The sequence below is a fragment of the Oncorhynchus mykiss genome, chromosome 26, assembly GCF_057628025.1.
Source record: "Oncorhynchus mykiss isolate SJ-2025 chromosome 26, ASM5762802v1, whole genome shotgun sequence".
NCBI lineage: Eukaryota > Metazoa > Chordata > Actinopteri > Salmoniformes > Salmonidae > Oncorhynchus > Oncorhynchus mykiss.
Window position 1 is genome coordinate 26,024,151 of NC_143047.1, and position 17,210 is coordinate 26,041,360.

A 17,210-nucleotide genomic window follows, 5' to 3' on the forward strand; every position below is an offset into this window, starting at 1 on the left:
TCTGTTTGACATCCCCAAGCGCAGGACGATAGACCTCCCTCATGTGTTTGCAGCCTGAGAATCCATTTTTCACTCGCCTTTATCATCATCTCACGCCAGTTGGCACAGACTCACGGAATCTGAACTGCCAAAGAAGGCATGGTCTTGTCTTCCGATCGTAACCGGAGCCAATTAACACCCTCCAGTTCACAGAGGATGTATATCCTTTCAGCTGTACAGGGGAAGTTTATAGTGTCTGCTGCCGTGATGATATTGTTCAACCATAAAGCCATTAAATACAACACTAGTCTATCTCGGGCCATTTAAACATGCAATCAGTCATTGAGGAAGGATGCCCCCCCAGGGGAATCCGATCCGGGTGTAAATCAGGAGAGCAGCGGTGAAAGTACGTTGTCCAACACTGGGGAACATGTAGAGGATCATGCCAGCAGTCAGCAATACATCCCCTTCAACCTCAGTGCTATGAGAAATGAAGAGTGGCTTGGGAAGGGGGGGAGGAGAGGGAGAGAGAGAGAGAGAGAGAGAGAGAGAGAGGGAGAGAGAGAGAGAGAGAGAGAGAGAGAGAGAGAGAGAGCGCGCAAATGAATGATGGACCAATATTTATAACTGTACTTTGTGGAGAGTGTTGATGGACAGGCTAACTGTCGGATGGGGCATTCCTCTCTGGGAGAGAGTTTGTCTCTGTTGGCCCTTTGCGTTTCCAGGAGTCCAGCTGTTTGACCCATGGCTGACCCTGGAGATGACAGTGGAGTAGAGTTACAAAGGCTGCAGCGAGGAGGAGGCCATGGTCTGAGTGATCTCTGAATAGCCCCATGTCAGTGACTGACAGAAGGATAGCTATCTGCCAACTCTCCCTACTATCCCTACCGTTTGGGTATTCTCTTACAGTCTTCTCAACGCCAAAGGGAGGCTGAGCCTTTACCATGTGCATGTGTAAGCTCACAGAGGACAGGATGAATGTAGACAAAGTGGCTCTTAAAGAGCTGGATTTCCTTCTTTGCGGCTCCTCAGGCAAAGCTGGCTGGCGTAGGGCAGGGTTGGCTGGCGTAGGGTCCTGAGACAGAGAGTGCAGTGATAGCCACTAAGGCGCTAATACGTCTCTGGCAGCTTTACACAGAGGGCTAGTCAACAGAGGGATATGCAGGTAGTCAGTAGGGGATGGGAGAGTAACAGACAACCTCTAATCAGACAAATCTGGGTTTTATCCGACATGAACAGAAGCTCATTGCATACACAGCGAGGGAGAGAGAAAACCGTTGTTGATGACATGAGGTCATTGTCTCATTGGCTTCAAGTCTTTCATGATTAATGATGTTATTCTTTTTCTTCTCTACTCTGCTCTTAAGTGGTGTCTGTTTCATGTTATCCATGCTGTGGGTGGAGTAGGGCTTTAACTCAGGATGTTCCTGCAGGTTCCTCAAAGGGCAGAGCAGCAGGAGGCTGGAGGAGTGCAGGGTGGGGCCCCAGGCTCCTGGGGCTCCTGGGGGCCTTGGTCCTCCTGCTCCCGCTCCTGTGGGGTAGGGGTTCAGGAACAGAACCGACCCTGCCTACCCTCCCACACCCCCTCCATGGGTGCTGTTGCTTACCCCTCCAGGCCGGATGGCCACCACCCCAACCAGAACCCAGGCCATGTAGTGTCTGCCCTAAGACCCACTGTCCCACTGCACCGCACCAACCCTGGGAGACCCCCACCATCCAACAGCAACACCAGCTTGGCCAGCCGAGGAGAGCTGAGGGACCAGCAGAGAGACAGAGAGGCCAATGCTGGACGCAGGTACAGTTTCTATCACACCATACAGACAGGGGCCTGTCTCTGTCTTTCAGTCTGACCTGTGTTTAATGCCCTGCATGTTGAGCAGCCCAGTCTAAAAGTGTCCCTGTGGAGCTCCAGCTCACCCCATGGTCCATTGGACTCCCCTCCAGTGTAAAACTATTCTTTTAAGGATGGAGTCAATGGCTCGGCTTGTGCTTGGCGGGTTTGTGGCCTCCTTCCTGTGAGCTCGAGTTAAAAAGCTTTTAAATAAATAGAGCTGACAGTTGAGTAATGGGGGGTTGTTGACGTAGGAATCCAAGTCTCCAGACAAAGCGCTCTCTGCTCGGCTCTTGTTTGCTGATAGTAATATCCATCCGCCTCTCAGAAGTAATTTGCACCTGTGATGTGTATCTTTGACATTTTGTTTGACAGTCTTTGATAGTCCAGTCAACACATTTTGAATGTAAACAAGTGCCGTAAGTGGAGGTTATTTAGGACAATTGTCCTTACCCATGTGTGTGTGTGTGTGTGTGTGTGTGTGTGTGTGTTTTCAGGAGGGGCAGTGGCAGTCCCATCATTCCAGGGAAGTATGGCTATGGGAGGATGCCTTACGTTGTGTCTCTCCAGACAGACACAGGCCAGAGGTCTGGGATAGAGACAGGGACTGGTCTCTCCCACAGACAGAGACGCTCCCCACTCTCTGACCCCAGCCCGTCAGCCACCAGGCACGGAGGCCACAGGCCTAACCCCTACCGTCCGCCTTACAACAACCCCAGTCCAGTCCATCACCAGCTCCCAGCCTCCCTTCCCAGGTCTAACCCCTACCCAGCCACCCCTCCCAGGGCTAACCATAACTCTAACTCTAACCCTAACCCAGCCTCCCAGCCCAAGTCTAACCCTAACCCAGCCTCCCCTCCCAGGGCTAACCCTAATCCAGCCTCCCAGCCCAGGGCTAACCCTAACTCTAACCCCAAACCAGCCCCCCATCCCAGGGCTAACCCTAACTCTAACCCTAAACCAGCCCCCCAGCCCAGGGCTAACCCGAATCCAGCCTTCCAGCCCAGGGTTAACCCTAACCCTAATCCAGCCCCACAGCATAGGTCTAACCCTAATCAAGCCTCCCAGCCCAGGGCTAACCCTAACTCTAACCCCAACCCAGCCCCCCAGCCCAGGTTTAACTTTGACTCTAACCACAATCCAGCCCCCCAGTCCAGGGCTAACCCGAATCCAGCCTTCCAGCCCAGGGTTAACCCTAACCCTAACCCAGCCCCCCAGCATAGGTCTAACCCTAATCCAGCCTCCCAGCCCAGGGCTAACCCTAACTCTAACCCCAACCCAGCCCCCCAGCCCAGGTCTAACCCTGACTCTAACCCCAACCCAGCCCTCCAGCCCAGGTCTAACCCTGACTCTAACCCCAACCCAGCCCCCCAGCCCAATTCTAACCCACCCTGGTCCTCCTCACTCTACCAGCCCAGCCAGAGGCACCAACCTAGGCAGGAGCAGCAGCACTCATCCAGCCAGGCCTCAGCAGCTCAGCAACCCTTTGGACGGCCCTACAACCCACTGCCCACCTCCTCCTGTGTGGGAGAGCACAACCAGTACAAGATTTGCAACAACAATGTAAGAACGGTTCAGCCATCACTTATGATCATTTATGAATGAATCCCTCAATGTAACCCACAGCTAAACAGCTACATCAATCATGAAGGGTAAAGCATGGAGGTTATTAAGGAAGATGAGGTCTGATAAGACAGATATAGTGGAGATGTTGTGATGGTTGACAATGCTAGGCTGCGATTGTAAAGACTGGAATTTACCTTGGGGGTGGCCATTTCTGGACTTAGTAGGCCGGGGGACACATATTCACTCTCTATCTGTCTATATGTCTGTCCAGGCCTGTCCTCCAGCCAGCAGACACATCAGAGCGGTGCAGTGTTCTTCCTACAACAGCTATCCCTTCATGGGTCGACTGTACGAGTGGGAGCCTTTCAATGAAGGTATGGGAGGGTCTTGTCATGTTTTTCATATTGCCTTGGTGTTGGACAATATTACCCAAGGTGTGAGGTGATGTAAGCACCACAGTATGTCACCTGTCTTGGCCATTTTGATGAATGTCCTGAGCTGCCAGATGTTGTTTAGCTGTTTAGAGATCTAGGTGTCTTAAGTATCCAAGCAACAGTCAAAACACCTCAAGGATAGACAATTACTTTTAGGATACTGATTAACATTTGATGTTTTTCTTCTCTCTGTTGGAGTGAATGGTATTTACTGCAGACGTATGACTAGAATAAAGCTCAAATAACTTCACTTTAGTTGATGAGGACAGGTCAAGTTTGCTTGATACCTATCTCAAACACATGAACATGCAATTACAACACTTTTAGCAGTAGCTGTCCTTGTAACCTCATGAGCTAATGGACAAAACATCTGAGTGAAGTCCAAGTGCAGGTGGATTACAAACCTGACGTTACATACACCCCACTGCCTGCCAACTCCCAATGGTTTCCAGGCCTGGAGGGCATCTGCCTCCCTCCCACACAAGAGACACCACCCAGAGATCTGTGGTTCTAATTACCACTAATGGATCACCAGAGAGGAGCAAATAACCTGTTAACTTCCCTTGATCCCTTGGATTTATTAAGAATTTGGTTTGCTTTCCTTGAATCCCTCGTTGTTGCTTGGCATTACCTTTCACAACACAGCATTACTGTAGAAGGCACACTGCAGACATTGATTTACTCATCACTTGTAATCACAGGATAATTGTGAGGACGTGCCAGTATTTAGTCCACTCCTCGCATCAGTTGCTAGATGGCAGCATGGCTCAATGGAAGAAAACAACAACTCTGCATCTCTTCACCAATTACTGCACTAGATCACAATTCTAATGCAGCAGTCTACCCAGCTTGTCCACCTACATTGAACAATGTACATTTACAGCCCTGCCAGGCACCCTACCAGAGAGAGATAATGTTTTGTACTCATAAATCATATCAAATCATTCATTTCTGTGTCTCCTCTGTCACAGTTTCAGGGGACCAGCGTTGTGAGCTCAACTGTCGTGCGATCGGTTTCCGCTTCTACGTGCGTCAGTCGGATAGGGTCATTGATGGGACGCCGTGCGGCCAGAACGAGACTTCCATCTGTGTGGCGGGGAGGTGTCAGGTAGGACACTTAACTCATTTACCAGTGGCCTGGCCAGACCTGTGGACTCCTGCCAAACCACTCAGAATAGAACAGAACAGTGACAGGATGGATGGAATCAGAGGAAAGAAAAGCTTAATTCATTGAGATGAAATGTTGACATCATTCCACACAAACCTTCATACACGAGAAAACACGGCCCCAAAAGAGTTCTCAAGATCAACTGCATCCAAATGCAAGATGACAGCACAATTTATTAAAGACATTTAATCAATTATATATAACCAGCAGAGGGCAGCAGAGTATAACACTGTTATCTGTCCATAAGGAGTGAAACAGAGGTCAGCTTGGGGTGATTGGGTTCTGAGTCCAGGATCTGGGATCTCAATGAAGGATTATGATGAACATATTTGTTCCTTTGACTTGATTTTTTATATACATCTCTAAAACACACCTGTGGCCAGAACTTGGAAAGTCAACAGTCCCTGTGTAAACCTGTGCTATTGACTGGCTGTGTCCAGTGTGCAGCTGGATACGTTTTACTTCTTATTTCATCAGGATTTAACTCTTAGAGATGTTTTTCCAATATGATTTTAAGCCACAATTCTGAGTGAACCCTTTCCAAGTTGCGCTCTAGGAACTCGTGCTTGCCTCTGAGTCTCCCTTCAACCCAATTTGCTGCGCTCTCAACCACATTTTTTCCCCCATGGAGATCTTTACTATATTAAGATTTAATCAAGATAAAGAGTCCCTCTGATCTCATATTAGCTTTAAGTAATTTCCACTTTTAATACCAGTGAAATTGTGATTTATCACAGGGGCCAGTGTTCTCACCAGACCTCTAGCCCTCCAGCCGATAGATCTCTGGGCAGTGTGGTGACTAGATGACCCCATGGAGGGAGTGGTCTGATTTTATGTGGCCGTGGTGGGATCTCACTCAGTATTCATGCAGCTGGTCTGTGGGTGTGGTATGGACTGCAGTGTGCACTGTACTGTACTCTACTGTACTGCACTGGACTGAACCGGACTGTACTGAAACTTACACTGTTGTGGTATGGACAGTAGTCTGGACTAGACTTACTGGACTGGACTGCTCTACTGTACTCTACTGTATTGGACTGTACTCTACTGTAGCTTATACTGCTGTCGTCTGTGGGTGTGGTATGAACTGCAGTGTGTACTGTACTCTACTGTATTGGACTGTACTCTAGCTTATACTGCTGTGGTCTGTGGGTGTGGTATGAACTGCAGTGTGTACTGTACTCTACTGTATTGGACTGTACTCTAGCTTATACTGCTGTGGTCTGTGGGTGTGGTATGAACTGCAGTGTGTACTGTACTCTACTGTATTGGACTGTACTCTAGCTTATACTGCTGTGGTCTGTGGGTGTGGTATGAACTGCAGTGTGTACTGTACTCTACTGTATTGGACTGTACTCTAGCTTATACTGCTGTGGTCTGTGGGTGTGGTATGAACTGCAGTGTGTACTGTACTCTATGTGTCTGGGTCCTTTTTGGCTCTCTGTCTCTGATACCCTGCAGTGAGTTTCCCAGTAGGTTTACTTGTGTATAACACGGTCCATCTCTGTCCAAGGCGGACCCTGGATTTGAACCGACGCCAACGTCAACACCACTTACCCAGAAAGCCTAGGCATTTCCGACAGTGCTTTAGTATTTCCGACAGTAACTTCACCATCTGCTACACATTGCGAGCTAAACCAACCAGGGACCATTCTGTACTCTCTTTCTCTCACTACTAGGGAACGTATTGAGGCCTGATTTCTGTGTATACTCACCTAGGGAATATATTCAGCAGGTCAGAGCACATCCCATAGTAGCAGTGAGATGCTGTCATAAATTATATTGAGGAGACCAAAGTGGACTGATGACATAGACACTGAAACATCTGCTTTTCCTGCCTTGGCCCTTTTTGCTTGCGTACAATAACATCACATCTCCTACTGTAGCTGTAACCAAAGGCTCTGTTTATTCTGCCCTCTGTGTGGAGCTGGAGTCAGTTTGCAGCAGGCATCTCGTTACTTTGTATGGTTAAACTGTGACTCTGTTATTTCGCAAGGTGTCTGCAGAGGCTTATGGCTGCATTCTCTTTGAGCTCAATCAGATTTATCCTATAGACATGTTGCATAGAGTAGAGCCCAGGTCTGTTTCTGCCTTGTCTGTTTCCTGTGGTCCTGCTCAACAGAAAGCAGACCTGTCCTGCACTGTGTGCTGAACTCTGTGTTGCTGTGTTTTATAAGCTCAGGGTGTGTGTGCGGATGGGGGTGATTTTCAAATGTGATGTGAGGTTGTGCTGGAGCGTATAATGCAGGAGTATGTGTGTTTATTTATGTGTACCACACACACAATAGATAAGTAGAGTTTCCCACTGCAGATCCTGGAGAGCTTGGCATCCTGCCCACTCATACCCCTATAGCTCTACAGTCCTAAATACACACTGCAGACACAGACAGGTTTGACCTAAATTAGGCACAGTGACAATCCCTGTATTATTGCAGTAGATAATTTGTTCTCAATAATTTACCTGGCTAAATACAGGTTGAATAAATAAATATTGATCCTCTACTCTTTCTATTAGTCGGGCTAAACACATGCCTTTTGTGTGGTCCATACCGGATCAATATGATAAACAACCTAGCTCTCAATCTGACCTCTGACCTAAGGTGTCCCTGCATGCCTCTTGCTCATGTTCCTGACCCACTTTGATGATATATCAGTCTGACTTTATAGCTCAGTAAACACGGTGACATTTCCTTTAGGTCCATGTCTCAGAGCTCATACTGTTAATCAGGCAGTGAGTTGAGTATCAGAATATTAGAGAATGTCAGAAAAACTGAACATCTTCTTTCTTCAAAATGGCCCTAGATAGTATAAAAAAGGATTTGGCAGATATCCAGTAGTCATCGGTTAAAAATGTTAGTAAAGCCTGCTTGTATTGGTTCCTATTAAGTCCCTGTGCTTACTGTGAGACAGGCAGGCTGCATGCTGAATGTAAGAGAGCTTAGCTGGCTAAACACTTGGTCTGTTCTGTAGTCTCTTTGTGCTCAGTGTTGCTTTGTATTAAGATTGGTCTTCCTACAGCTGTGATGCCTTGGCTCCAATGAGCCGCCTCAGGGCTGTGGAACTGGGTTATATGCAATGCACTCTTAGTGAAAAAGCTCAACATAACTGTGGAATTGCACTACACACTTGATTAGATAGCTCAACATAAACGGTGAAATGAATGACATTGAATGACTCTTGGCGTGTGGCCCACTGTGATCTCCTAAGGCTCGTAAGAAATTTAACGGAATGGTGCCAGATTTCATAGCAGCACTAGAACCATCCGGCATGGAGGTATTCTCAGAGCTAGAGAGGTGTCTATCTCTGTCAGTGAGAGAGTAGTAAACCATATTCTACTACCACAGTCCTGTTACAGTCCTGTTAGCTCAGTTGGTAGAGCATGGCGCCAGGATGGTGGGTTTGATTCCCGGGGCCACCCATACATAACATTGTATGTCACTTTGGATAAAAGGCTTTGCTAAATGCAATAGATGTATTACATACAGTGACTGACTGGCAATGCACAAACAATACTTAAAAAATATATATATAAACAATATCATTATAGCGATAAACTCAAAATACAAATGAGATGTACTGTACTTTATTAATGTTTCAATGGAACCCACCAAAATCATTTATTGATTTAATAAAAAATCTATGTCCTCCAAATCAAGGTTTCACAAAATAAATCACATCTACCAAAATGTAACCAGGAATTAAATTCCTCTTATTTAAGTCTTAAGAAACTATATTGAGCCATTACTTCACTTTCACTAGGGTAGATGAGTAGAGATGAGTAATGTAGGGTGAGTAATGTAGGGTATGTAAACATTATATTAAACAATGCTACTTAATATGTTTACATACCCTACATTACTCATCTCATATGTATATACTTTACTCGATACCATCTACTGCATCTTGCCTATGCCGTTCTGTACCATCACTCATTCATATATCTTTATGTACATATTCTTTATCCCCTTACACTGTGTATAAGGTAGTAGTTTTGGATTTGTTAGCTAGATTACTCGTTGGTTATTACTGCATTGTCGGAACTAGAAGCACAAGCATTTCGCTACACTCGCATTAACATCTGCTAACCATATGTATGTGATAAATAAATTTGATTTGTATAAACATTTGGTAACACGCATGCAATATCCCTTTGTCATCCAACACCATGAAGGAAACAAAATAACTGGCAGTTCAAAAGAGACAGATGGTTGTTATCCCGAACGTCGTCAGGGAAATGACCGGACCAAGGTGCAGCATGGTGAGCGTACATTTCTTTTTAATGTTATAAATGTCGCCAACAAAAACAAGGAATACCAAAAACGACACTTACTAGGGCAATACAGGCCACTAACAAAGTCAACTACCCACAACTAAGGTGGAAAAACAGGCTGCCTAAATATGATTCCCAATCAGAGACAACGATTGACAGCTGTCCCTGATTGAGAAACACACCCGGCCATAACATAGAAACAGAAAACATAGAAATAAAGAAACTAGAATTCCCACCCTAGTCACACCCTGGCCTAACCAAAATAGAGAATAAAAGCCTCTCTATGGCCAGGGCGTGACAGTTGTAGACCTTCATAAATCTAATAATGGCTACAAGAACATCCACAAACGATTGAATATACAATTGAGCACTGTCAGGGCAATTATTATAACATTCAAAAGATATGGAACAGTTGAAAACCTCACGGGTAGAGGACGCAAATGCATTTTGCCCCACAGGATAGGTAGGAGGACGGTGAGAGAAGCAACAAAATCCCCAAGAATCACTGTGAAAGAATTGCAGGCCTTGGTGGCGTCTTGGGGTCACCAGGTTTCAAAAAGCACTATCAGACGTCACCTCCACAACCACAGGCTCTTTGGAAGGGTTGACAGAAGAAAGCCCTTTCTGACCCCAAGACACAGACGCAAGCGCTTGGAGTTTGCCAAACATCATTTAAATTATGACTGGAAGAAGGTGCTCTTGTCAGATGAGACCAAAATGTTACATTTTGGTCAGATACAGCATCGGCATGTTTGGCGTCGAAACAGAGATGCATACAAGGAGAGGCACCTCATACCCACGGTGAAATATGGAGGGGGGGGGGGGGGTCAGTGATGTTTTGCGGCTGTTTTAATTACAGAGATCCAGGAGCACTGGTTAAGACTGATGGCATAATGAATTCCACCAAGTATCAGGCAATTTTGGCTGACAATCTGGTTGCCTCTGCCAGAAGGCTGGGACTTGGCCGTAGGTGGACTTTCCAACAAGACAATGACCCAAAACATACCTCAAGATCCACACAGAAATGGTTCTGTGACAACAACATCAATGTTCTGCCATGGCCATCTCAGTGGCCGGACCTCAATCCAATGGAAAACCTGTGGGCTGAGTTGAAGAGGGCAGTTGATAAGTGCAAAGCCGAGAATGTGAAGGATCTTGAAAGGATCTGCATAGAGGAATGGTCCAACAACCTTTCAAATGTGTTCCTTAACCTTGTCAAACATTACAGGAAAAGACTCCATGCTGTTATCCTTGCCAGAGTACTAAATGAGGAGTGCCAATAATTTTGAAAGTTTGATTTTGGTGAAATGTATTTTGTATTAAATAGTTGTATGATTTTGTTTGGTTCCATTGAAACATGAATAAAGTATAGTATTTCTCACATGTTGGTATTTTGAGTTTATCTCTATAATTATAATGCTTATATTTTTTAAAGTATTGTTTGTGTATTGCCAGTAATTTTGGAGCCCACAGTACATTACTTTAGACTGAGAACACTGCTAAGTTCTTCTCTCTACACGGGTGCTTTAGTTGATGCTTTCCATGGGATGCCTTAAATTCCACAGGGCTCACACACATCTCACTCAGATCCATGGGACACATCCTCAAATCCAACCTTGTTGTCTAATGACGTTTTGTTACTGAACACGGTACTGGATACGCTACTATCTACTCTGGTTGAGTTGATGTGATATTTCTACAGTACACTAGAGGAAAATCTTACATAGGGTGTAGGATATCTTTATAGGTATTGTAAAGTGACAAATGTGTTATTTTGGGGTCTTTGATATGAGGAAGCAAAGAGTAAGCAAAGAACAGAGAGAATGAGTTGGAAGCAGCTCTTTTGATCAGCATTACTACTGAAGATGGCAGCTGGAAAACTGTGTGGCTTCTTCTACGGCTTCCTGTATTTTCCTTGAAACAGAAAAATTTGGTCAGAACTGTTTGAACTTGTCGTGATCCTCTGCGCATGTGCTACTGACTCTACCTACCAAGAAATGTGTTATTTCAGGTGCTGTTTCTCCCCTCTGTATAACACAAAGAGGAAAAGCCTGTCCTCTGTAGAGGACTGTTACATTTTCCTACATATATTATAGTCAGGATATCTCTACTTGTTAACAGATGTATGTCTTCATAAAGAGTCTTCATCATGGGAGTGAGTACAACAGTATTAGTGTAGTGTGCACTGTAAACTGTCTGACCGATGCATAGAGGCTAAACGAGGTCTCTTTAGGATACCCCTTTGTCTCTTAACAGTGGAAAGACTGAGCCCTACCTATGAATCATGAGCTTAATGTGAAAGGCTTGGACCTTGTCACTGAATACGGTGCGCCTCATACACGATCCAGGTTTTACGCTGAAAGAAGGAAAACCCAGATTTGAGCCATAGAAAACGTTGAATGTGGTTACACATTTCAGATGGACGCTAAAATAAAGTTGCTTTTATGGCTGGAATTCCATTGAGCTGCTCTTTCTCTTTACATGACAAGGATAGGCACTTGAGAAGGGTGTGTGTATTTTTGAAGGGCAATCTCTGACCACACACGTTTCTGCTGGCGGGTGATGGTGGGGATGAAGATCCACCTCAATAGCTGGAGGGTGTGTTCTGAGTGCTCTGTGGATAATTAGGAGATAAAGCTTTTACCACATCTACCGTATTTTACCACATCTACCGTAAGAGTAACTTAATGAACCCCCCCCCCCCCAAAAAAAAAATATATATATATATATATTCAACATCCACTGTTGGTCATTCTGGTCAAGACTTTCACATGCATTATACCTCTCTTTTTTTTCCACATTTGCTGTGTTTTTATTGAACACTGAGGATAGAGTGCTAACCTAGGCTCTATACCCTTTACATAACAGATGGCCCTCCTGTTCCTTCCTTTAAACTTTCTTCACACCAGTTAAATAAACATTTCCCTGTGAATGTATTCAATAGTACCATATGGTTTCGTATGGTTTCAAACAACAAGAGTATAAGGGTAAAATGACCTCTTAAAGGCTGAAAATAGTGTGGTTTCAACATGTAGGCTAACACAGGTCCCTGTTCTGACAGGGTAAAACCATAGACTCCTACTACTGTAATTCAGCGGTCTCTTCCCCAGAGCCTTGTCTTGGCGGTCAAAGTCAGCTCCTCCACTGGTGTCTTTGCCAGTGCTCTGTCTCTGTTCCATATCTCACTTTCATTATGTGTTTGAGGTCAGATTGTGTGTCTGTGTGAGTCTATGGGTCCGCCCTGCCCTGTCCTGGGTAAAGAGCTTGGCTGCCTGGCCGTTGCAGTGGCTCCCTCTCCTCTCCTCCCCAGTGCTGCTGTGGCTGGCCTGCATACCTCTGCATCCCTCTCTGCCAGGCTCACCCTAACACAGCCAAGTCTCCCGTCGCTCCCTGCAAAACTCCTCCACCGACCAAGAGACAGCTGCATCTGTTTTAGGCATTCCCCGCGCGGGGAGCGACTGACTTGTTAAAATGGGGATGAGAGGTTCTGAAATACGGCTGGCACAGACTGGTGAAGAGATCACAACTCTGTCTCTCTCATGACAGGCCCCAGCTACAGGCCCCAGCATGTTATCCACCATTTTCTGGGTATGAAGAGGCACTTTAGTCAAAAGAGCCTGGTCTTACATTTACATTTTAGTAATTTAGCAGATGCTTTAATCCACTTTGTGCATTCATCTTAAGATAGCTAGGTGGGACAACCACATTTCAGTCATAGTAACTACATGTTTCCTCAATAAAGTAGCTATCAGCAAAGTCAGAGCTAGTAAAGGGGGAAAAAGTCAAGTGCGAGTGTTAGTTCACAAAAGGCTTTTTAAATTTATATATATATATATATATATATATATATATATATATATATATATATATATATATATATATATATATATATATATATATATATATATATATTATTTACAAAAATTGAGGAGGGGTGCGAGTGGGGGTACTGTGGAATTCTTTAAGATACTCTTTGAAAAGGTAGCGTTTCAGATGTTTTCGGAAGATGGGTAGGGACTCTGCTGTCCTAGCTTCAGGGGGAAGCTGGTTCCACCATTGGGGTGCCAGGACAGAGAAGAACTTGGGCTGGGCTGAGGGGGAGCTGCTCTGCCCTCTCGTAGGGGACCAGAGGTGGCAGAACAGATTGCTTGTGTTGTAGAGTTTGAGCATAGCCTGAAGGTAGGGAGAGGCAGTTCCTCTTGCTGCTCCGTAGGCAAGTACCATTGTCTTGTAGTAGATGCGAGCTTTGACTGGAAGCCAGAAGTGGGGTAATATGGGAGTATTTAGGAAGGCGGGCTGCAGCGTTTTGGATGAGTTGCAGGCGTTTGATGGCACAAGTGGGGAGACCAACCAACAGCGAGTTGCAGTAGTCCAGATGGCCTGGATTAGGACCTGCGCTGCTTCCTGTGTGAGGTAGGGTCGTACTCTACGGATATTTTAGAGCATGAACCTGCAGGTACTAGTCACTGCTTTGATGTTTGCAGAGAACGACACAGTGTCATCCAGGGTCACGCCAAGGTTCTTTGCGCTCTGGGAGGGGGACACCGTGGCGTTGTCAACTGTATTGGAGAGGACTTTGAGTGGGCAGGCCTTCCCCGGGAGGAAGAGCAGCTCTGTCTCATTGAGCTTTAGGTGGTGTGCTGACATCCAAGCTAAGATATCTGCCAGGCACGCAGAGATGCGTGTCTCCTCCTGGGTGTCAGAAGTGGGGAAGGAGAAAAGTAATTGAGTGTCATCCACATAGCAATGATAGGAGAGACCATGTCAGGACATGACAGAGTCAAGTGACTTGATGTACAGAGAGAAGAGGAAGGGGTCTAGAACCGAGCCCTGGGGGACACCAGTGGTGAGAATACATGGTGCAGACTCAGAGAGAGATGGTCAGAGACCGCACACCCAAGTGTTTTGGAAAGAAAAGAAAGGGATACCGGTCTGTAGTTTTTGATGTCAGAGGAGTTGAGTGTTGGTTTCTTTAGGATGGGAGCGACTCGGGCCATTTTGAAGTCAGAGAGGATGCAGCCAGTTGTTAGGGATGAGTTGATGATGGAAGTGAGGAATGGGAGAAGGCCTCCAGAGATGGTCTGGAGAAAGGAGGAGGGGATCGGGTCGAGCGGGAAAGTTGTCGGGCGGCCGGACCTTACTAGTTGCAGGATTTCATCTGGAGAGAGAGATTAGAAAGATGTCAAGGCGTAGGTTAGTTCTGTGTGGGACCAGTGGACTAAGTAGGCTAAGAGAATGAGGAGCTGATTTTGTCAACCTGCAGGTGGTGGAGGATTAAGGAGGTTAAGGAGGTTAAGGAGGGAGGAGAAGGTGGAAAATACTTTCCTAGGGTTAGAGGCAGAAGCTTGAAATTTAGAATGATAGAAAGTGTCTTAAGCAACTGATACAAAGGAAGATAAGGTAGAAAGGAGGAAGTGAAAGGATGATAGGTCCTCCATTTACGCTCAGCTACCCGCAGCCCTGTTCTATAATCTGGCGATGAGTCACGGAGCAGGAGGGAAGGACCGAGCCGGCCGGGAGGAAAGGGGACAGTGCGAGTCATAAGATGTGGAAAGGGAGGAGAGTACGGTCAAATATGCAGAATCAGGAGACAGGAGGGAGAAGGAATTAGCTGAAGGGAGAGATGATAGAATAGAAGAGGAGAGAATAGTGGGAGAGAGAGAGTGAAGATTGCGAGGGCACATTACCATTTGGATAGGGGCTGAGTGGCTAGGGTTGGAGGAGAGGGAGACAGAAAAGGAAACAAAGTAGTGATCAGAGACCTGGAGGGGGGTTCAGTGAGATTAGTAGGTGAACAGCCTCTAGTAAAGATGAGGTCAAGCATATTCCCTGCCTTGTGAGTGGGAGGCGACTGGGAAAAGGTAAGTTCAAAAGAGGAAAAGAGAGTTGGAAAGAAATTAATTGAAAGGCAGACATCGGGAGGTTGAAGTCACCAGATATGAAGAGCAGTGAACCATCCTCTGGAAATTAGCTCATCAAGGTGTCAAGCTCATTGAGGAACTCTCCAAGGGTATCTGGTGAGTGACAGCCGGTGCCAAAGACCAGGAATTCCACATGGGTTGTGCGTGCAGGATACACTAAATTAGAAGGGTTGCTGTCAAGGGGTGTGGAGCATCTGTAAAGCCTACAGGGAGAGGAGCAAACAGGTATAGAAAACACACACATAGTTGCAAGAGCAAAAGGAGATAATCTGAAAATGACTAGGTAAGATACTCAAGTGAGCCTAGTGGTGTGGATCCCTCTCTTTCCTTTCTCAGAACAACTCTGCAGAACCGTTTTTGTTACGGTGACAGCCTTAGTGTGGCAACGAGTCCGCCTCTGACACGCCATTTACAGCTGCTGCTGAGAAAACAGGGGAGACGGAAGTACTAATTGCTAATTTCCTTGCAAAGGTGAAGAGCACATCTCTCTGTACTAAGAAGCTGGTTATATACTCCGAAAAGAGGTGAAGTCACTCCCCCTTCCAATACAGTCACTGATTACCAAAACAACAACAGCCAGTGATTGGGTGAGTTAGTGTATGTGCTGTAAATAATTTCCAGTAGGACAGGCAACATGTGTGCATCAGTGAAATACAGCAGGTAGCTTGTTCTTTCACTGTATGCATGTTAAAGTAGAGGTGTTTACTGTACAGTATATGGTTTAGGCCAGCCGGATGAGAAGGAGATGATAGACACTTAAATCACATTTTAGTCATGCATTAATGTCAATGGGAGACTAAGTGAACATTTGATTTAAGCAGAAGTTAGGATTCTCCCCTAAGTGTGTCATCTCAGCCTCCCTGGTCCCGTTCAGCCCTGGTCCACCTGTTTCGTACTGGGTGACTGGCCTGTAATGTGCCGGCTGGATCTGTGGGTCAGACTTCTGCTGACCAATTCTCAGGGGTTGAACACAGAGCTCATAAAGGATGTGTCTGGAGACAGGGGAGTCTTTGACCCTCTGAGTAGGGGCACGTTAAATCCTTCACGCTGTGAACAGAAAGTGTCTGCTTTCAATAGGACTCAAACTTTATCCATTTCCAACACTCTGTTAGTTCCGGTCTCCACCTCCTGGCTTTTAGATTTAGGAAGACTCATTTCCTCTGAATACAATAAATACATTTTTAGCTCTGTGTCTCTGAAGTCTGAGATGTTTTCCCTGTTTGATTCTTTGTCTGGTAGATAAAGTGAGATATACTATTTACTCTAAATACAGTAAGTACACTGTACAAAACTATGCATTTAATATTTCCATCATGATTCAATTTTGAAATAAATAATACGGTAATTTACATGTACAGCCAAAGGGCTGAACCATTTGGAATCCATTTGCTGACTGCTTACTGTCTGTGACGGCTGTCTGTCCAGGCTTCTCCACTGTGTGAAACATCCCCTGGTCTCTACGGCCTTCACTGCCCCCGGACCTCCATGCTCATTTCCTGCCCCTGGTATTCAGCTGAAATATATGGCTCCTTTGTACTATGGGAGCTGTCAGCTCCACTGAGCTTGAACAAGCCATACATGAGCGCAAGATAGACCTGAACTATAGTACACACCTCTGGGGACAGGTAGTGGAGCAGAACAGAATACTTCCAAGGTAGTGTTAAAGACTCTCTGACTGCTGTTGCTTCCTCTGCCAGGTTGAAACGAGTGCTAAACTGTCTCTTTCGACTGGAACAGTATCTTTACAGTACAGTACTCGCAGGTTATATACTAATACTCTCTCATCAGTCTTTGTTATGAGTCAATAGAAAAAAATCTAACACTCTTTTTTAGTTTTCTGGGAGACTGACCAAGGTTGATGAACTCCTCTAGTGATTGGTTTTTGGTATCCTGTGGTGATTGTTGTTCACTACACCATAGCCTAAGTAATATTATAGTTTTGGTACTATGTGGTTATGGGCCTTAGTGCAGTTGTACCTGAGAGGTGAACAGATTTATGAGGGGACCCTGTAGGGTCATACAGTGTTATTCTTTACATTCA

The 17,210-nt window shown here is 45.6% G+C and overlaps 1 protein-coding gene across 1 annotated transcript in view; it reads left to right on the forward strand.

Annotated features, from left to right (window-relative positions):
* Nucleotides 1-17,210, forward strand: part of LOC110506714 (thrombospondin type-1 domain-containing protein 4) — a 42,696-nt gene that overhangs the window by 1,791 nt on the left and 23,695 nt on the right. Inside the window, exons 4-7 of the mRNA XM_036964153.2 lie at nt 1,413-1,774; nt 2,308-3,373; nt 3,648-3,750; nt 4,782-4,918. Of these exons, the coding sequence (XP_036820048.2) occupies nt 1,413-1,774; nt 2,308-3,373; nt 3,648-3,750; nt 4,782-4,918 (1,668 nt within the window). The remainder of the gene's footprint in view (nt 1-1,412; nt 1,775-2,307; nt 3,374-3,647; nt 3,751-4,781; nt 4,919-17,210) is intronic.